At 47.9% G+C, this 19929-nt stretch overlaps 6 protein-coding genes across 6 annotated transcripts; 3 read left to right on the plus strand and 3 right to left on the minus strand.

The window, feature by feature from the left end:
* Positions 1-4287, plus strand: BJ212DRAFT_1284790 (Dna2-domain-containing protein; the record flags this gene model as incomplete). Its single annotated transcript, XM_041331845.1, has 10 exons — positions 1-232; positions 537-640; positions 695-779; positions 825-1234; positions 1287-1829; positions 1879-2814; positions 2870-2995; positions 3233-3519; positions 3572-3869; positions 3928-4287. 10 exons carry the CDS (start codon positions 1-3, stop codon positions 4285-4287), a joined length of 3381 nt encoding a protein of 1126 aa, XP_041186756.1.
* Positions 4288-5112: 825 nt separating this feature from the next.
* On the plus strand, positions 5113-8166 carry BJ212DRAFT_944021 (glycoside hydrolase family 5 protein). The gene is made up of 11 exons (XM_041344411.1): positions 5113-5150; positions 5204-5426; positions 5482-5664; positions 5764-5866; positions 5924-6086; positions 6138-6256; positions 6324-6409; positions 6461-6662; positions 6721-6990; positions 7040-7259; positions 7328-8166. The coding sequence occupies exons 2-11, from the start codon at positions 5330-5332 to the stop codon at positions 7862-7864; spliced, it is 1980 nt and encodes a 659-aa protein (XP_041186757.1). The 5' UTR covers positions 5113-5150; positions 5204-5329; the 3' UTR covers positions 7865-8166.
* A 302-nt stretch (positions 8167-8468) lies between these two features.
* Positions 8469-9598, minus strand: BJ212DRAFT_1284791 (uncharacterized protein; the record flags this gene model as incomplete). Its single annotated transcript, XM_041331846.1, has 4 exons — positions 8469-8927; positions 8987-9055; positions 9111-9355; positions 9409-9598. The coding sequence occupies 4 exons, from the start codon at positions 9596-9598 to the stop codon at positions 8469-8471; spliced, it is 963 nt and encodes a 320-aa protein (XP_041186758.1).
* A 247-nt stretch (positions 9599-9845) lies between these two features.
* BJ212DRAFT_1304416 (uncharacterized protein) lies at positions 9846-10915 on the plus strand (the record flags this gene model as incomplete). The annotated part of the gene is made up of 4 exons (XM_041333603.1): positions 9846-10007; positions 10066-10209; positions 10266-10472; positions 10571-10915. The coding sequence occupies 4 exons, from the start codon at positions 9846-9848 to the stop codon at positions 10913-10915; spliced, it is 858 nt and encodes a 285-aa protein (XP_041186759.1).
* Positions 10916-12607: 1692 nt separating this feature from the next.
* Positions 12608-14443, minus strand: BJ212DRAFT_944477 (uncharacterized protein). Its single transcript, XM_041344412.1, has 4 exons — positions 14060-14443; positions 13898-14010; positions 13324-13839; positions 12608-13267 (listed from the first exon to the last, which is right to left on the minus strand). Exons 1-4 carry the CDS (start codon positions 14351-14353, stop codon positions 12775-12777), a joined length of 1416 nt encoding a protein of 471 aa, XP_041186760.1. The 5' UTR covers positions 14354-14443; the 3' UTR covers positions 12608-12774.
* Positions 14444-17103: 2660 nt separating this feature from the next.
* On the minus strand, positions 17104-19135 carry BJ212DRAFT_944638 (uncharacterized protein). The gene is made up of 4 exons (XM_041344413.1): positions 18828-19135; positions 18672-18778; positions 18140-18622; positions 17104-18079 (listed from the first exon to the last, which is right to left on the minus strand). The coding sequence occupies exons 1-4, from the start codon at positions 18828-18830 to the stop codon at positions 17413-17415; spliced, it is 1260 nt and encodes a 419-aa protein (XP_041186761.1). The 5' UTR covers positions 18831-19135; the 3' UTR covers positions 17104-17412.
* Positions 19136-19929: the final 794 nt, after the last annotated feature.

Raw genomic sequence — 19929 nt, forward strand, 5'->3', positions numbered from 1 at the left:
ATGAAGAACCTGCTTTCAGGTCTCGACTCGGCACGCCAACCAGAAGGTCCACCCAAGCTCAAACGAACAGCTTCTTGCTCTTCCATCGCTCCACAAACGCCCTCGAAACATGCGGGCGGCCGTCCTAGCTCTCACAAAAATAACCTCGACGTTTCTATGCTTCTCGATGGCGCAGAAAATTGGGACTGGAATGATATGGAGATAGACTTTCTTACACCAAAGAAATCTAATTGTGGGAAGACGCCAATGAAGGTGGGTTTTTACTCGAATGTACCTATTGCTCTGACTCAGTAGAAGAAAACGCCCGGTCGCTTGCCGCTTTCTGTCAAGCGTTCTCCTGTTGCAAGGAGATCCGCGTCTTTGTCTGCCACTGCTCCTCCCGTCAATGAGACTGCTCTGGATGTGAATGTGCTTCTTGAAGGCGCTGAAAACTGGGACTGGGCAGACATGGAAGATGACTTTATGACTCCGAAGAAGCCTCAGGTGAAGTCCGGGGTGAGTTCAGCATTCTACTGACCACGGTACCCCTATTGAAGCTCCGCAGACGGTAGCAATGCCTGCGAAGCGACACGTCAAAGAGACGTGCACTCGATGCCTGGTTGATGACGTTCGAGATGACAGGTCGGAAATGATTCAAAAGGTTTGGAAACCTGAAGCTGCATGGATTACACTATGTCATGAGAGAGTATTACAGGTTCTTTCTGTGCGTGTCCAGCCAAGTGGAGATCCTCGAACAGTGATTCTCCGCGACGACTGGGTAGACACAGATATTCGCAAAGGTAAACTGTCTTTATATCCTTCGTTTCTATGCTAACGTGACCTAGGAAATATCATCAACGTCCTTGGCGATTTTGGCTCCTTTGGAATAATTAAGATAACGTCCAAAGTCAATTTTCTGATCAACCATCCAGACCTTTTGATCACAGCTACTGCACTTTCTAACGCTCCGCAGTGTAGGCGCAAACCACTTCTCTCCGCCCTTGTCCGTTCGAGCTTGGATGTCACCCCATCGCTCATATGGGGTAACATGGTTCACGAGGTTATGCAAATATGTATGGCTGAACAACGATGGGACGACCGTTTCATTGAAGGACATACCGAGGAGATCATCAAGAAGAATCTTGCGGAGCTTGTGAAGATCAACATCGGCGTCGACGAAGCAAAACGCGAAGTCAAGGCCCGTTCAAAAGGTCTTCGAGTGTTCTCTGAACGCTACATCGCTGAGACGCCAAAAGTGATCGTTGCTAGTAACTGCGCATATTTGACTGCTAAAACTGATGTTATAGGCTGATGCAGTTCTCACAAACACCCGCGCGGCAGCGAATCAAAGCTCCCTTCTTGCTATATCCCAACTCCATGATGTGGAAGAAGACATTTGGTCTCCAACCTATGGACTTAAAGGCAAGGTCGATGCCACCGTCCAGGCGGTCATTGCTGAGAGCACAATCGACAAGCATGTTAAGAAGGAACCCTTGCGGAGCACACACACAATGCCATTTGAGATTAAGACTGGTAGAGCTGTAGCAGGGATGGAACATCGCGCTCAGACCATGCTTTACACCCTCCTGATAGCAGAGCGGTACGGTGTCGACGTTCCGAGTGGGCTACTGTACTACACCCAGAGCGAGGAGGTGGTCCGTGTCCCACAAAGCCGCAACGAGCTTCGAGCACTGATAGGTGCAAGGAACGAAATGGCATCATATATTATGCGTAGGAATACACATGGGAAGGAAAAGGAGCTCGAAGAGCCTTTTCTGCCTCCTACGATTGACGACGAAAGGCTGTGCAAGAGGTGCTATGCGTTGGACACTTGTATGCTATTTCGCAAGGTTTGTTTCTCATTTTGTTCCATGGGTTCTGCTGATATCATGGCTACAGGCTGTTGAGAACGTTGTTGATACGTCCTCACCAATTGCAGACGTGTACGACCTCAAAACCTCACATTTGAAACCTTCCCATCTTGCGTTTTTTAAACAATGGGAGGAGCTCATTTCGCTTGAAGAACAAGACGCCACCCGATTCAGAAAAGAACTATGGTGCATGTCCGCTCAAGAACGCGAGGACAAAGGCAGATGTTTCAACTCGATGGTCATAGATGCATCTTTCCAGCCGGGAAAGGTTCCCAACAGTGGCAAGATTCACCAGTACACTTATTGCTTCGTTCGTGCTTCTGCTGCTCATGGCGTTTCATTCTTGAATGGGCACATGAGCTGTGGAGATGCTATTACAATCTCCGTTGAGCCTGATCTTCTTGCTCTTGCGCGAGGGTTCATCGTGGAGCTAACACCGGAGACCGTGGTTGTCGGTGTAGATCATGAGTTGAGTGTAGACAAGATAGAAGCCAGACTGGTGACGCTCCGAGGAGCAAGGACAGCTGTACTCTTCCGAATTGACAAGGACGAGCTATCAGGTGGCATGGCGCGGGTCAGAGATAATTTAGCCCAACTATTCTACTCGGAAGGAGACGTCAGGCGTCTAGAGCTTGTGGTGGACCTGCAACGTCCTTTATTCGATGACGAAGAGACCATCGCTGACGACCTGCAACATGTTCCGGAGTATGTCCTTACAAGCTCAGGTATGAACCCTAGTCAACTTGCTGCGATGAAGCGGGCCTTGAGTGCACACGATTACGCGCTCATCCTTGGGATGCCTGGTACGGGCAAGACAACCGTAATTGCTGCGCTAATCCGGACCATCGTGGCCATGGGGAAGACAGTCCTTTTGACGTCATACACTCACTCGGCTGTTGACACGATATTGCTCAAGCTACAAGATGTAGACTTCAGCATTTTAAGAATTGGCAATGTAGATAAGGTGTGTCTTTCCGAAACCACAAGCCTTGGTACATCAGCTCATACTTGATGTTCAGATGCATCCTGGCGTTCGCAGATTTACGCTTTCTGAACGTAGGTTGCCCACAACGGTCGAGGAATTAGAGAACCAGGTCATCTCACCACCAGTTGTTGCTACTACATGCTTGTCGATTGATCAGTACGTTTGTCTGTCGATGTCTTTGCTTGCCCACATTTTCCATCTCCCACCAGTGCCCTCTTTTCTCGCAGGACATTCGACTTTTGTATCGTCGACGAAGCTTCTCAGATTACCCTGCCCACATGTCTAGGTCCCCTGCGGTTTGCTGAGAAATTCGTTTTGGTTGGAGATCATTTCCAGCTTCCCCCGCTAGTGAGCTTCTTTTGTCACATATCATGATCTCCCCTTTATACATGTCCAGGTCCGCAATCCTGCTGCGCGGAAAGGCGGCCTGGAAACATCTCTCTTTCGTCGCCTCTCTGAAGCACACCCACACGCGGTAGTCGATCTCACATATCAATATCGCATGAACGAGGATATTATGCAGCTATCGAACAGGCTCATATACGGAGATCGTCTGCGATGTGGATCAGAGGAAGTGGCCAAGCGCACACTCGTTATTCCTAACAAGTTTATGACTGACAAACTGGATCCGGGAATGTGCCTATGCGAGGAATCTTGCTGGTTGCAGCATCTATTATCAGAGAGGTCGGTTCACAGCATGTGGTGCAGCAAGTTGACTTACCATATTCCCCACTAGCTCCAAAGTCATATTCGTTGATACAGATCACTTGCCTGCCCGTGATTCAAGGGTTGGGGACCTCGTCCAAAATGATGTCGAGGCCAAGCTTGTGTACCAGATTACCGAGGCGTTCTTGAAATCGGGAGTCCAGGAGGACCAGATTGGAATCATGTCTCTTTATCGCCAGCAGATAAAACTTCTGTCCCACCTTCTTCAAGACAGGAAGGATATAGAGATCCTCACAGCTGACAGAAGTCAAGGACGCGATAAGGACTGTATTATAATCTCCATGGTCAGATCCAACGACCAGGGGCAGGTACGTTCTATCGGTTGCAGCTATACAAATGCAGCACGAGCTAACGCTCCTTGTGCAGATTGGAGACTTACTCAAGGACTGGCGGCGAGTCAATGTATCGTTCACACGTGCACGGGCGAAGTTGATCATCATCGGCTCCCGAAAGACCTTGAACTCGACTAAACTTTTGTCGGTGTTCTTAGCGCTCATGGACGAGTGGGGCTGGATATTGACGCTGCCTGCCAATGCAGATGTCAAGCACCCGGCATTCCAAAGCGAACGGTGTGGTATTCGCAGTCCTGCGAAGCGAAGTAAGGAGAATGGAACAACGGCTAGTATTAACGAACCGCTATCGAAGAAACCGAGAACTCCGAGAATCGAAGAGGGGATCCTCAAGGGCCGGCCCATCTTACAGGACGTCGTCAACGATGGGAAGTGATCACATCTTGGGCAAATATCATCACACACTTGATGCCATATGTAAGTATTTTCTTGTTAATCATAGCACTATCACACCTACACTGGATAGATATATATCTCTCCTACACCCGTGACCTCGATGTACTTAATAAAACGTACCACCACCTTGAGTTTCCTCGCAGTATCGATTGGCTTGTTCAACCCCAAACCTGATAATTTGTGTCACGTTTCCAAACCGGCACGGACATTTGTTCCTGTAAAAGCAAGCAGGAGATAGTATCATGATCACAACATCAATGCATTTGGTCATGTAGAACTTAGGGTAATAATTATCACAGGGTCCGAGATTTCTCAGTCTAGACTGTCTATACTAGTATTGTTATTGGCTACATGACGTGCTTTCCTAACAGATTAGTCAGCGACTTCGAATTCTTACTCGTGCCTTCCGATCGGGACGATATGTGAAGTTGAGTGTCCTGCTTTGTCTGCCTGCATCAATGTCCCTGCCTTCATTGTTACTGCAGACACCCTCCCGAGTTATGGCGGATGATATTCAGTGGTCACTAGTACTGTTGTTGGGATGTCAGATACCACGCCTTGCAACCGAGGAGGCCCGGAAAGCACAATTTACCGTCTCACCCTGTGGTACTTTGAATCTCCACTTGGTGTTTAACACATAAAGGTACTCCGACGGTCGGATCGCAACGGCAGACATTCAAGTTGTCGATCAATTAGTAAGTACATACGAGGTTAGTTTCCTTAGACTGGAGGAGTGAACTTGATCGAGCATTACATTATGTACTACTATGACCAACCTCACATGTTTGCCGGCCATGGGACCGAACAACAAAATGCATTTATGTTGACAACCTCCGACTTTCGGTGTGCTTTCGTCCCCTCCCTAGTCTTCACTACACGATTGAGATGTCATCGAGACCTGACAGCTTTGCAGAGGTCCCTTTGGCTACTCCCGACACTCCTTTGAATAGCAAGCACCCTCTTTGGATTTCGACTTCCGAGACAGCAACTACTACTCCCCGCGACTCCTTCATTTACACTTCATGCAACTCTTCTTCACTATCACCATCTCAACAGCCAGGTCTCAAGTGTGGGGAGGAAATCACATCCTCGCCAGATTCAAAGAAGGGTGCTGCATACGTACGCCCCGTTCTATTGTTTCTCTCCGCTGTTCTGGTAGCAGTTGCGGTGGTAGTACCAGTCTACTTTGTTGTGATCAAACACCAGCATCATGAGTCGGACATGAGCGAAGGAACTAGTTCTTCGGACCCTTCGTCCATTGGTTCTAACGCCGGTCCAACTTACGGGGCAAATGGTTCTACGGTCACTACCTCGGACGGATCAACTTTCACATACATCAATCCATTCGGAGGATACTGTGAGTAGATTTATTCTTGCGTAGCAGGACTCCTGAAGGATTTCCTATGATATCGCATTCTTTGTTATACTGTTCAAGCTGCTGATACAATGCTCACAGGGATAGATGATCCTAATGATCCATTCAACAATGGTGCGCGTCCTAACTCGTGGACGCCACCGCTGAATGAAAGTTGGGTCTGGGGTACAAATAAAGTTAACGGGTAAGCCTAGTTGGCATGATGCAACCTTCTATGAGAGCCTAACATTTGAGTTCCTAGCGTAAATATTGGCGGCCTCTTTGTTCTTGAGCCGTTCATTTCACCTGCTCTGTTCCAGAGTTATCCAGAAGCCATTGATGAATGGTCACTAAGCACACTAATGGCTGCAGACACCCCCAATGGTGGATTGAACCAGATTGAGGAGCATTACAAGACGTTCATCGTGAGTTCATCGCCATTTCATGTGAGACGTCAATCAAATTAATTATCGTAGACCGAGCAGGACATCGCAGAAATTGCCGGTGCTGGGTTGAATTGGATCCGTTTACCTATACCATTTTGGGCCATTGAGAAGTGGGATTTCGAGCCTTTTCTCGAGCAGGTTTGCTGGCCGTAAGTGATGGCGTGAACGTCCAAGTTCACGTTAACGTTCTAACGGGTGTCACTGCGATTTTTCCAGATATATCTTGCGAGTCCTTCAATGGGCACGGAAGTACGGCCTTCGAGTCAATCTTGATCTTCACACAATTCCTGGCTCTCAGAATGGTATGCTTTGTCTCCAAAAATCGCTGTTGGGCAATCTAACATACTGCCTAGGTTTCAATCACTCCGGCAAATATGGGCAAATCAACTTTCTCAACGGAGTCATGGGTGTTGCAAACGCTCAACGCGCTCTTGGTTATATCAGGATCATTGCTGAATTCATTTCCCAGCCTGAGTGGAAGAACGTTGTACCGGTCTTTGGCATCATGAACGAAGCTAGGGTTGCTGTCATCGGCATGGATCAGATGACATCTTTGTAAGTTCTTGCCACTCTGTCTTCTTTCTGTAGTTCTCACACACGATATGTCCATCAGCTACCTGCAGGCCCACGATATGATTCGCAATATCACAGGTTATGGGGAAGGGAATGGACCGTATATTGCAATCCATGATGGTTTCCAAGGTCTTTCGTCCTGGGCAGGGTTCTTGGAGGGATCGGATCGGATCATTATGGATAGTCACCCTTATTTCGCCTTCAACGGTAATTCCAATACCGAGCCGATAGCGACAGGAACTGGGCTGGATGCTGGTGGCATTTGGCCAACTCTAGCCTGTTCGAAGTGGGCAACTGCGATGAATGCTAGGTAATCATTGAGATTGTGTCTCATTATCAAGCTAATACGTGACTGGCAGTCAAACAGCATTTGGCGTCACCTTCGCTGGCGAATTCAGCAATGGCTTCAATGATTGCGGACTGTATCTCAATGGGGTGGAGGATACGCAAGACGTGGCGCCGTCATGTTCTCTCTTTCTAGACTCGTCGCAGTGGAATGATACCATGAAGACCGGGCTCCAGCAATTCGCATTAGCGAGCATGGACGCCCTTCAGGACTGGTTTTTCTGGACTTGGAAGGTAAGCATTATTCCTTTCGACTTTTGATTGAACACAGGAATTGAGTGCGTTTTGACATTATTGTCTAGATTGGGCCGTCGTCTAACAATACAATTGCGTCTCCACTCTGGTCGTACCAGTTAGGATTGCAACAGGGATGGATGCCCACTGACCCTCGCATGGCTTCTGGGACTTGCGCTGCACTAGGCGTCACCGCTCAACAGTTCGACGGCGTTTATCAGCCCTATCAGACCGGTGGGCCTGGTGCGGGGACAATCAATCCCGTCTTAGTATCTTCGTATGGCCAGTATCCGCCCACGTCCATTAGTGGACTCACCGCAGGAGCTACACAATCCTTGCTTCCCACTTACACGTCGACAAGCGCCATCCCGACGCTGCCGCCACCTACCTTTACTCCAAGTCCTCCGAGTTCGGTCATCATCGGGAATGGATGGTATGATTCGTCTGATACTAATCTGGCTGCCACAGAAGTCGCTGGTTGTACATACCCTAATGCATGGGATGCCGTTAGTGTCCCAATGCCCACTGCTCTCTGCCCTCCCACCGCGAGTGCTAGTCCCAGCGCAGTTGTCACCTCTGCCCCTGCAGTCACGACTTCATCTTAATTACCGACTCAGGGACTTCAAGCATTCTTACGGGGACATCGAATACTGAGGATATTTAGCAAATGGCTCCTGAAGTTCCCTAGTGAGATAGTACATGATCTTTAATACGTCTAATGTGAGACTCAAAGGCCAACACCCGGCGATTTCATATCCGATTGGATTGATACATAGCGTAAGCTAGGTCTTCGCGCGGGGTAGACCTTCATTTCAATTTTTTATATCGAAATCTATATGATCTTCTTTGTCTGAGCCTACGGTGATCGTTCTATATAATACCTCATCTCCTCAAAGTCGATAGCTCCCTTCACGATTACAATTTTGTTTTCATCTTCTTGTGTGGGGCTCAGCTCCGCGGATTTCAATATTGTCAATCAGTTCTCTTGTCCTCACCAACATCGTGGACGGAAGGATGAGTGGTTTTCCCACTTCGAGGCAGCGCTCCGATGCCCCTTGCAACAAGACATGTTTCCGATCCGGTCATCTACCCGCAGAATCTCATATATATATATCATGAAAGCGAGAGACATAACTCGCTCGTGATCTGAAATGCAGCATTAGGAATTTCAGAATAAGCTCTGCACATATTAGATACCCTGCCGTTCCACTACTTTTTCTTCCCTCCCTTGCCTTTCCCACCAGTCTTTCCACCGTGCGAGACGCCAGCAGAAACAGGCCCAGTTTCAGCGCCAACAGTTGCACCTTGAGTCGCACCACCTCCTGCACCTCTACGCTTTTTCCCTTGTGTATAACTAGTTCGTTCTGACTTCTTCAGCCATCTTTCTGGATCCGGTGGAGGAGACACGCCTGGTATGACTCCCTTCGGTGCACGTTTTGTCCGCAATTTCGTTTTGGTTTCCACAGCCTCCGGCTTCTTCGTGGGTTCTTCCACAGAAACGAGGATCGAAGCTGGTTGGGAGAGAACGGGTGGTGGCGCAGATTCTAACGTTGAGGCATTAGAGCCAGGGAGTTGAGACATAGCTTGCATAAATGTAGTTGTGATGAAATCCTGGTGTGATTGGGAGGCTGATAGATTGGTGAGAATGTCTGCATGTTCATCCGAAGACTAAGGACGGTACATATACGTGAATGAGTTGCCAACTACTTGCAAAGCGCGCAACGTACAGGATCAGTTGTTTCAAGAAGTTCATTATAAATATTCAGGGATGACTGGTACGATCCTTGGCGATAGCTCTGCCAGATAAATTATTTTCGTTCTGATATTGGAATGACATGACCAGATGCTTACTAACTGAGCCTCCAAGTGCATCGCGCCTCTCTGCTCTGGCTCTTTTCCACTGCTCTTGATTTCCTTTAGCACCTGAGCAGCATCTTCTTCTCGCTGAAGACGATATAATGCATATACCCGCTCAAACGAACATTGTTCATTTATTTCAGCGATAAGTGCAAGGGCAGTGTCGTACTGCTCAGTTTGGAGAAGCAGGAAAAGCTTCGTCCGTAGTGCATCGCGATCACTTGGATCTAGACGCAAGACTATGGACTTCATCAATATCGGATCATGATAATTTTGAAACCGCATCACTGACTCTTATTGCATGTACGAATCGCATTTGTAAAGTGCCCACCATCAACTTGAGCGCAGAGGGAAGTAAACAGACGTTTCAGTCTGTCCGTTAGTGGAGCAGGCTGCTGCTTTTGTGGATGTCGCTGTCTTGAAGGAGTCTTGGAGGATGTCTGGCCTGCCTTGGCTGGTACAGGTTTGGGCGGGGGCGGCATCTTTGGTCGTCGGACTCGTTGGCGGCGATGGACGAAGTTGTGAACCACGTGTCACACTTCCTTTCTTGAATCAAATGTGACATAATCAGCCCAGTTCCCGTCACTGAAAGTATTGTTCACCCGCTACCATCAGACAATGTCGACAAATTTGTGAGCCGTGTGCTATATCTCACTATTTTAACCTTCAATAAACACATATAGGAAACCAGCAACTGAAGCGAAACTTGATACTGACACCCGGGACAAGATGGACACAGGACAAGAACCAGACTCTCAGCCTGCAAGAAAGCGGCCTCGCATTGACCTTGGTGTCGGCGAGCGCAAGCGAGGCAAGAGCATGTTTGGTATTGTTCTTGGCACGCTGAACAAGGCGAAGATTGAGGACAAAGAAAGGAATGCTAGTGAAGCAGTAAGCATAATCCATACACGCGTTTACTTATTGGAATGACGTATATATTTATCTTCAGGCTAAAAAGCGCCAGATGATAGACCAGCGGTTGCAAGCCAAGCTTCGCAAGGAGACTGACTCAGTTCGACGCTCTGAAGAAGCCAAGAAAGACCGGAACGCCGCAAATCGAAAGGAAGAAGAACTTCAACTCAAAGATTCAATCGTGCGTTTCACATTAATATTCTCTATCTTCCAAGAGCCAACGACCTTGTCTTTCAGTATAAGCTACGAAGAACACATTTGCCACTCTATTCTCACTTCCTATGTACATCTGACGACGTCCAATCCATTGACTCCATGGAAGACCAGCCGTCATCAATAACTCTTCTAGCTCTCCCAACACGATCGCACCCTCCACCTCTCTTTTATTTGCCTGCGATACTCACAGCATCACAGGAAGCATTTTTAGAAAAACGTAAATTCAAGGTGAGCTTAGTACCTGTAAATACACCGCGGTAGATGGCACGATATCTACTTTCACCATTATTGCATCGATTAATCCGGTACTAATATTTGCTACCTAGGTTAAGGAAGCAGCCGAATCCGAATGGTCCACCTTCCGCGGGGAGCGTACTGCCGGTATCGACGAAATTAAGGAGCTCCGACTACGTGTTGCCGAGGAGGACGCCAGAAGGAAGAAGGAAAAGAAAGATGAAACCGAGGCAGACGAAAAAATTCACGTCAACAAGGACGAGGAGATGACCTCCGATGAGCCCAAGCCTTCTGAATCGAAGGTGGAGGAGCGTGACTCTAAGACAGAAGAAAAGACGGAGGAACGCGAATCGAAGACAGAAGAAATGGAGGTAGATGTTGGAACGAAGGAGGAATCAGGCATGCGCGCAGACGATGAAGATGCAGTTGAATACTGATCTAGGTGAGTGAGTCCAAGGCGCTTTTCTGAGATTTGTTGGGCATTGATGATGGACCCTAGATTGAATAGTACAACTGTGCGTAATTAATTTGAAGGTGGTACAGTATATTTTTTTCTGTTCTAGGACACTCATGTGCGCTCAACTTGTTGTTCTAGTCGTCACCTGTAGTTCGGTCAATATAGTCAGATGTCGGATTTGCCCATAACTGATGAGCTAGTGGCCATATCTATATCCATCAATTTCGAATATTGCTCTTTGTTCCGGATTAAGTGGAACAAACCATGACGAGATATTGTTGGTATTGGCGTGGTAGGGTAATACAGCATGCAGCATGGTTCTCATCACGGTTGCTGTGTTGACTCCAGCCTGGTCATTGATTTTGGCGGTCCCGAACTCTAGACCCTAAGTACGCAGCTACCTCCATCTGTTGTGGCCACTATGCTTATCGCCGGAGTAGCATGAAAATAATTCTAGGAACGTACAATGACCTGCCACTGACGACAGAACGCTATCAACCACGTACAGCAAGTGAGGTCACACATACTGAGTCTTGTTGGAGACGGTGAGAAGGTGCGGTATGTCGATCACACCGCAAGGTTTCTCCCTGGGTGTCCTCGGACAGTCTCCAGCGTTAATCGATCTTACATGATGTATATAAGATGTGAGTCGCGCAAGATGCCTCACTCAAATTTGTGGTCCCAAATCGGCGCCGTACGCCAGAGCAATAAAGAAACCAAATTGTTCAGAGACGAGCCAAAAAGTGAGTAGTAGCATGTCAAGTTAATTCCGATTACTCTTTCTTGTCTTGCTCATTTTGCAGCTACCTCCGCCGGGCACGTATGTGCCAGATCATTATGTTGTTTGGCCGTCTGGCTTTCCTGTCCATGTTGCACTGCCGCATTTCGAGCCAATGACCATCCATCGGTATGTTCCCCTGTGCGAGATCTTGCACATATCCTTATTTGCGTATTCGTGGCAGCATCCTCGTCAGGATCGTCGTTCCATAGACCAATCTAGACCTAATTTTCCATCACGCCTTACGTGCTGCATGCCAGCCCTACATCTACTGGATATGAATTCATTATTCGAACCTGTTTCACAAGATTCTTCAAGTAATTCGGAGCCTCCGGTGATCTTGCCACAGATGATAGTTGGCCTGGCCTGCTGTTAAGCGATACAGGTTGTTCAACTTGGGATGACAGCTAGCCATTCCGGTGGTTTTGAGAACCCTGGACGACCAACTCCTTGGCTGGTACTTCCATTTCATGGCCATTGGCGGAGTGCCTTTGACAGACATTCTCAGACGTTCCGAGAGAATTTTCAGAAGAATTCACAGCCTATGTTCGCAATATCTCCCGGCAACCGGCTATCGTCTTCGAATCCAAGGATATGTGATCGGATGACGCTTGAACAACCTCAGGTTAGTTGTAGTGGTGACTATTTCCCACCTGTGACGTTCAGGAAGGGTTTAGGACACCGATTCCTTCGTTTTGATACCAAAGAGAACGCGCATTTATTCTAACGTCATATGGACATTCTTCACTCGCGATAGTTTTCAGGTGAGACTTCCGAGGGCCTGCTTGTCAACCTCTGGAAACAAGGAAAGTTCTTGACAGCAGACTAAAAATAACACACAAGTATAGCCATACTGCGTCTGATAGAACGAAGTATACCAGAACATGAGCTTGGGACTGTACTCGATTCATTACATGACAACAGAAAGAATGGGACGATAGCGATGCTAGCAAGTGTGACAACATACGAACTTCTATGCAATATGAGCCCTGCCGGCAGTACCCAAGGGGAAATAAAGGGGATAAGGGAAAAAAAAGCAGAAGACGAACACAAAAAGAAGATCACATACGTCTCTTTATCTTTAGATGTTTCTCCCGAACATGGCGCGACATGCTGTCGCGCCGCATGTCATGGACGTTTGGATCTGTGCGTTTACGATACTGGCAACCTCGCCAACGGCATCTACCCAACGCATTTTGAGCCCCTGATAATAAATGACTGCTCGTGAAATGCTCATTTAGATCATCCGGCAACCCTGCAAATCCGCAGGGCTTATTGTCTTCATTAAGCCAGTCGCAAAAAAGTGGCGAGGGTTGGGTTTCCTGAGTATGAGGTTTACGGCGACGCCCGGAACTCGGGCGAGAGAGTGAATTACGGTGAGGCGGATCTGGTCGTGGGTAGATGGGTGGCGAAGGTACCATGAACGGGGCTGGCTGATATGGAGGACCAGCTGGTTGCGAATTATGCTGCGTCCCAAAATCATGGGATGATTTAAGGTAGGAGCCGGGGGGCGCAAAACCTGTGTTGGGCGGGACATGTTGCGCTAAATAAGGCCTGTATATGGGGTAATTGTAAACAAAGTGGCTACTCGTAGATGATGGTGGACATACATTGTCGGTAAGCTGGATGGGGGGAGATTGTTCCCTATTACCGTGGTGTGGTACTGGGCACTATGAAGGCTTGGGGGGTTATGGAAAGGGGGGCCATAAACCGTGAATTTGTTCATGTTAGTTGCCGGAGGATGCGTATAAGTGGTTTGTGGACCAGGTGCGTTACTAGGCATCAATGGAATAAAATCGTTGGAAGGTATGCATGTGGTCGTTGGAAATCGTGGTCGTGTCGTATTGTCAATCATGGCATCATTCGACTGGGTATGGTTTTTGTGTGTGGAGAAATAGGCTGCTGAGGCTGCCTCACTGCCATTCGATGCATCACTCGAATTAATGGCGGCGTCGACGGACATGTTGGCGACGTGGCTCGACGGACCAGCGGCGAAGCCAAACGAGCTCGTTGCGGCATTGTCATTCGATGAGGTCGTGATGGGCGTCCTGCTCGGGGGGGCGAAGCTCCTCTCCCAGTGGTTGGCTGGTGTCGACAATCCAGAAAAATCAGTCTGACCAAAGTGACTAATAACGGTGTGAGATGTATGGTATGAGGAGGGAGTAATAGTAGTAGTAGACTAACCGTGATTCAAGGCTTGACATTGTATTCGAGTAATAGTGATAATCTGGATATCCAGGTGCTGCGGGCTGATTATCGAGGGGTATCGTCGAGCTCTGTCGCGCTAAGCGAGAGACCTTTGATAATGATCAGTGTAATGGGGAAGAAAAGTCCGAAAAGTACTACCATGTTGACGGCGGTGGGAGGCGCTGTGGTATAGTGTTGCTCGGTTGGTTGCTGAATAGTCTGGTATGCTTGTCCTGTAGAAGGACAATGAGAAGATGCAAATATAAATGGATGGGACCCACCGATACTAGGGATCGAGGCAGTCATCAGTAGGTGAGAAGGGGGGGACATCGTCGTATAGTATTGCTGGTGTCGCTGCGGAACAGTCTGGCGTGCTTCTCCTGTGGGTGGGACACCAGATGCGATACCAGACATTGGGGCAGCCGGAAATTGGTAAGAAGGGGGGGGCGTCATGGCAGAAGAACGAACGGTGAACAAGGTACTCTTGCGACGAAGGCCTTAAAAACGGGAAAGGGACTGGCCACGACCGGCCAAGTGCCTAATTTGAAGAAGATCTTCTAGAAACGCCGACCAGGCCATGCCAATGGCGAAGGCGAATACTGTGAACCACGAATAGGTGTATGCTGGATAAAGGGGGAAATGGCGGCAGCCCGGCCATGGAACACGTTTTTTTGAACGCGGGAGTGTAGCATAGTTACTTGGGCTACTAAGAGTTAGCTAGTAATAAACGGCGGAAACTGGGATCTAGGATCCATGTCCCTCGATCGAGTAAAAGCTGTACGGAGAAACAGCTGAAGTTGAAGTTGTGGCACTACACTGTGCCGATCGGAGGGGACGGATTTTATGGGTGAATTGTGGGTGCATACTGTGAGTGGGAGAAAGCAAAGACATAAAGACGCTGATATCTGGTTATTATGTATTTAGTCCTTGGCGAGGGAAAGGACATTTCCGAGCCTTTTGAGCATGGGAGTCTATCGTATCACTCTGAACCGAATTTGATCGGTTGATCAACTAGATATTTCTGATTGATGAGTCTCACCAAAGTGGATGAGGCTCGAGGTTAATTGCGTGGGCAACTAGCTCAGCCATTGGCACCACGACATGTGCTCATTGCTCGAGCTCAAGGATCTAATTGAAATATGTTGGAAGTATTGTTTGGGCTTTTGAGCGGTCGTACCTATGTCCGTTGTGGTGCGAACAAGTCTATTAATATTACTAACCCAGCGCCTGATAGTGCTCGTTCGCGGCGAGCAATTGCTAGTGGGTTACGGCCTGTTTGGGGTAGCAGTGATCGACGATCGGTCCCTGGCACCACTAGGAACGTCGAGCTCGTGTTGAGCGTCATGGTTGACCGAGCAGTCAGTCACTTAAGAGGCGTCGATCATTGACAAATCACTTAAAAGTTAATATCATGGATCTCCAACTCAGACTGACATCGTCATTTCCTTAAGCTTATTTCTGATACTAAATCACGCCTTTAAATCCGAGGTGATTAGTCGGCGAAGAATCGATCAAACATGAAGGCAAAAACCATATACTGAACTGAAAGAAACCAAAATACCGGACTGAATACTGAAGTGGCAACGACGTATGAAATACGCCAAAAGATAACCAGTATACAGAATTCGAACACATCATATTATTTCTCCAGCAGCCGAAAATAGATGGCTCAACATGGAATATGCTCAAGAAGTCGTGGACAAATATACGGTCCTGGAAATGTCTTATGAAAGCACGGGCCGCAGTTTGAGCCAGAGAAGACAGTCCTCCAAGGGAAAGGAAAGCTTCCTTTCGTGACTTCGACGGAGCGGAACAAGGGAACAGACCAATAATCAATTTGCGTTATCAGTATTGTTTTGTGGTGCTGCAAGGACACAGTTTCATTATCCTAGATTAACCTGAAAAGCGCTGACCCTGAAGTCGTATCTGCGTTATGAATGAGACCAAGCTCCGTCAATATCCTTGCTCAGTCGGCCCATGGTAAAGTTGCCGGGGTGGGGTTGTGCCGAGGGTATCGAGGCACCAAATACAATCAATATTGATACAGTTTATGTAATTTAAGCTAGGTGTGACGCGGATCACATGACCGTCTACTGAGATATCATTTATTTTTAGCATCACTCCTCAGCAACTTTGTATATTTTTTTCTCGTAAATTTGACAACTCATATATATGGGCCCAATCATATACCCTCTACATAAACTTGAATTTTACTGAATTTTCAGACCGTATAGTATTGTGCCGGAGGAAGGTTGAGAAAAATGCTAATCCACAGTCACACCTACTATGAGGCTTTAGTACGAGATGTACCTTGCTGGTGCTCACGCCGCTTCTGTTTTACGTGTTCTTGAGTTTTCTGGCCAGGAAGGCAATGCTGGGGATCACTGGCACCACAATAACACATCTTAAAATCAGGATACGAACAGAGGACTGGCCATGGCCAACGCGACCATCAGCCAACGAAGGTTATATTCTAGAAGACATAGCCTACCAAGCCACATGCATCGACATATTTGAAGGCCGTGGCGTGACACAAGGATGCCATGGGACTTATCATTGATAAAGAAGGTAATGGATCGGTCACAGGGATTTAGCACAGTCAATCCAATTAACAAGAGGTAGCTAGCAGAGGACAGATGATGGCAATTAGGTTCCTCAGCGATGAAATTCTGGATCGAGGAACATCTTAGTTGAATTGAACACAGCGTAATGCTTGATCCAAGTGAATCTACCATGGCGAACCAGAGGCAGCGGGGGAGTGGGAAAAATGTAGCGAGATTAAAGGCACTGAGTGCTCTGAACCGTTTATCATGTGCTTATTGTGAGATAAGGACAAGCGAAATGAAATGTCCGAGCACCGTGAGATGGGAGCAGGACCTGTATGTGAACATTTGAAGTCTATCTAGTAACACTTCGATCAGTTAATTGCCTACTGAACTGTATCGCAAGAAGGGGACGGATCAAGGTCAATCGAGGTTAGACGCATAACCAGTGCATCGTGATGACGCTTAATGCAAACGAGTTTAACATGGCGAAACGGAGGTAATGGATGAGCCTGAGTGAGAGAAAGGTAATGACATCAAAGACAAGCTCTGGTTTATTATGTGCTAATTGTGTGATACGCAAGGACGAGCGAAAGGAGGTGTCCAAGCGCTGTGATCTGAGTTGTGGGAGCAGGACCTGCCAGCGTCATATGTGAATGTTTGGAGTCCATCATGATCCATGTAAGCTTGTAGCACTCTGAGTAGCGGATTACTTACTGATAGCAAGAGAAGAAGAGAGCAGATGAAGGTCGTGGTTATGCTACACTAAGAGGAAGATCATGGAATAAAATAAGTGGTATCGTGACGAACATAAAAAGATCGGATGATCCTCTTCACCCCCGGATGGGTTTCCCCAAGAGGACAATCAAGAACATTGGAGAAAATGCGTAATATCGTGACGAACATAAAAATTTTGGACAATCAAGAGTATTGAAGAAAACGCATAATATCATGACGAAAACAAAAAGATCAGATTTTCCTCTTCAAACCCAGATGGGTCTCCCAAACATGACGCCGCACACTGTCACGCCGCATGACGCAAATGTCTGCATTGTCGCGTTTCCGATATGTACAATTGCGCCAACGACATGCATTTGGCGCATTTTGATCCCCTGAGAGATGACTGCGCCTGAAATGCGTCTTGAATACATCCAGTGGCCCTTTAAATGTACAAGTCGTATTTTCTCCGACAAGCCAGTCACAAGAGAATGTAGCAATGGACGGCGGCGAGTGGTGGGTTCTGTAAGAATGAGATCTACGACGACGCCGGGAATTCTGGCGAGAACGTGAATTACGGTGGGGCAGATCTTGATGTGGCTGGATGGATGGTGGACGATGTGAAGGGTTACTTGTATCATCTCCGTGACCTATGTAGGGATGTGAAAATATTGCAGCAAAAGGTAAAGGTGCCATAGACGGGTCTGGTTGTTCTGGCAAACTAGAACCAACTACTTGCGGATCACAGATGGCATGGTCCTCACATCGTGGCCACGAGGCATGATACGCCCCAGGATAGTGGGCGGATGAATCAGGTTCACGGGGGTAGGAGGATGGCTCACGGCAGGAGCTGGAGGATGCATCTGTGCTGGGGGAGACGTATTGGGGTCGATAAGGAGTACAGCCATCCGGATACTGCCTGTATGTGAGGGTACTTGTAAGTAAAGTGACTACTCATAGACGGTGACGAGAGGCATACATTGGTGGTATATAGGATGGTGGGGGATTGCCTCCTGTAACTGGACTACTGGAATACCACGCGTCGATGCCTCCCTGTGCGGTGTCGTGGTACAGAGCACCATGCCGGCTTAGAAGGTTGTACCCAGAGTCGCCATAGCCCAAGCTAGGTTGAAGCTCATAAGAACCGTAATGCATGGGGTCAGCAGTTGGATAGTGGTTTTGCAGCCGTGCTATATCGTCCATCATGGGATGGGTGGTAGTAGCTTCCTCGCTGCTGTAGGGAAAGTCTCCATTAGACGAAATGTTCGACCCCATGGAACCATTCAAATAAACAGGGTAGGTGAACGTGTTGAAGGGGTATACCAACATATTGGCGGCAGAGCCAAATCTGTTAGCCATGGCGCCAGAGGTGCCGCCCGCCCTGCCAGGGAAGGGGAAGCTCCCGGCCCCGGGGTTGGCCGATGTTGATGAATCAAAGGGGAGGAAAGTCCGCACGGGACGGCTAGTTAGAGTATCAGATATCTGTTATGAAGAGGGAGCAGTAGACTAACTCAGAGCTTGACATTGCATTCGGATGATCGCGACGATATGGACTTTCAGGTACTGTGAGCTCACCGTCGGGGGGTGACGACGAGCTCTGCGGCGTCGGAAAAAAGATCTTTGACAGTGATCAGGGTAATGAGGAAGGAAAGTCCAAGAACTCCTACCATGTCGATGACACGGGACGAGACCACTTGGGGTTTTGACGAAGACGTGATGAACAGCGTGACAAAATATTGCTCGTCTGGCTACTAATTTATCTGGAGTAGCCGAAGAAAGAGAAAGAGAAGGGGGGGTGGGGTTAAAAGGCGCACGCCAAACCAATAAATAACCACACAGCAAATCCAAATCCCCCAAGTCGGGATGCGAGCCAGGGACCAGCCATGGCTCAAGGCCAATGCGAGCTCCATCCATCGGGGAAATTTGAAAGTCGTATTCTAGAAGACACAACCGACCAAGCCAGCATCAAAAATAACACAATCCAAGGATTAAGAGATCTTTGACGAAGGAGGTAATGAATCCGACAACACCCGAACACCAGAGCGGAGGCAAGAATTTGGTCGGAAGTTAATCCGGTCAACAACAGCCAGTAAAGAGCATATAATGGCAACTATGTCCCTCAGCAATGAAATGCTGTATCAAGAAACGCATGAAGTTAAAGTGGATGCAGCATCATCATAACGCTTAGCGTAAACGAGTCTAACATGGCGAAACAGAGGCAGCGGGAGAGTGGGGGAAAAGTAACGAAATTGGAGATGCTGAGCACCAAGCTCTGGTTTATTAAGTGCTTATTGTGCGATAAGGACAGGTAAAAGGAGATATCCGAGCGCCATGATCATGGGAGCAGGCCCTATATGTGAACATTTGGAGTATCATATGAGCCAGTAGCACGCTGATCAGCTGATTACTTACTGAGCCACACCGAGAGAAGACGAGAACGGATGAAGGTCGAGGTTACATAGCTCCTTCGATTTATGAGACAGGTGCCTAATCAAATATTGGTACTGCCCCATGGAGGCTCAAGCGCATTTGAGAAGATGTAAGTGTTGTGGAGCGTTGGCAGGCAGCTGCACACCAATTATGGTATAGCACGAACCATGTTCCGCGAATAAGTCGATTACCAAACCGCGCCTAATAGTCCCAATCTTCGCGGCGAGTAAAACGTCCAATTGCAATTTTGGTTAGCCACCATCCGATGATCAGTCCCAAACTTCCTTGACCTTTCAGAAGCATCCATTCTCGATGAACCATTCATATTGTCCAACGCGT

Source organism: Suillus subaureus (genome assembly GCF_016647635.1).
Source record: "Suillus subaureus strain MN1 chromosome Unknown BJ212scaffold_62, whole genome shotgun sequence".
In the NCBI taxonomy this organism is placed as follows: Eukaryota; Fungi; Basidiomycota; class Agaricomycetes; order Boletales; family Suillaceae; genus Suillus; species Suillus subaureus.

What these genes read in the sequence shown, in the direction of transcription:
- BJ212DRAFT_944021 (XM_041344411.1), top strand. Translation starts at nt 5,330, where the DNA reads ATGCAACTCTTCTTCACTATCACCATCTCAACAGCCAGGTCTCAAGTG. An exon ending in CTCGAGCAGGTTTGCTGGCC is followed by an intron (nt 6,257 to 6,323) that starts GTAAGTGATGGC and finishes CGATTTTTCCAG; the next exon opens with ATATATCTTGCGAGTCCTTC. An exon ending in ATGGATCAGATGACATCTTT is followed by an intron (nt 6,663 to 6,720) that starts GTAAGTTCTTGC and finishes TATGTCCATCAG; the next exon opens with CTACCTGCAGGCCCACGATA.
- BJ212DRAFT_944477 (XM_041344412.1), bottom strand. Translation starts at nt 14,353, where the DNA reads ATGACGCCCCCCCCTTCTTACCAATTTCCGGCTGCCCCAATGTCTGGT. An exon ending in CTCCCACCGCCGTCAACATG is followed by an intron (nt 14,011 to 14,059) that starts GTAGTACTTTTC and finishes TCATTATCAAAG; the next exon opens with GTCTCTCGCTTAGCGCGACA. An exon ending in ATGTCAAGCCTTGAATCACG is followed by an intron (nt 13,840 to 13,897) that starts GTTAGTCTACTA and finishes CACCGTTATTAG; the next exon opens with TCACTTTGGTCAGACTGATT.
- BJ212DRAFT_944638 (XM_041344413.1), bottom strand. An exon ending in AATGCAATGTCAAGCTCTGA is followed by an intron (nt 18,623 to 18,671) that starts GTTAGTCTACTG and finishes TACTCTAACTAG; the next exon opens with CCGTCCCGTGCGGACTTTCC. An exon ending in CCATCCTATATACCACCAAT is followed by an intron (nt 18,080 to 18,139) that starts GTATGCCTCTCG and finishes CCTCACATACAG; the next exon opens with GCAGTATCCGGATGGCTGTA.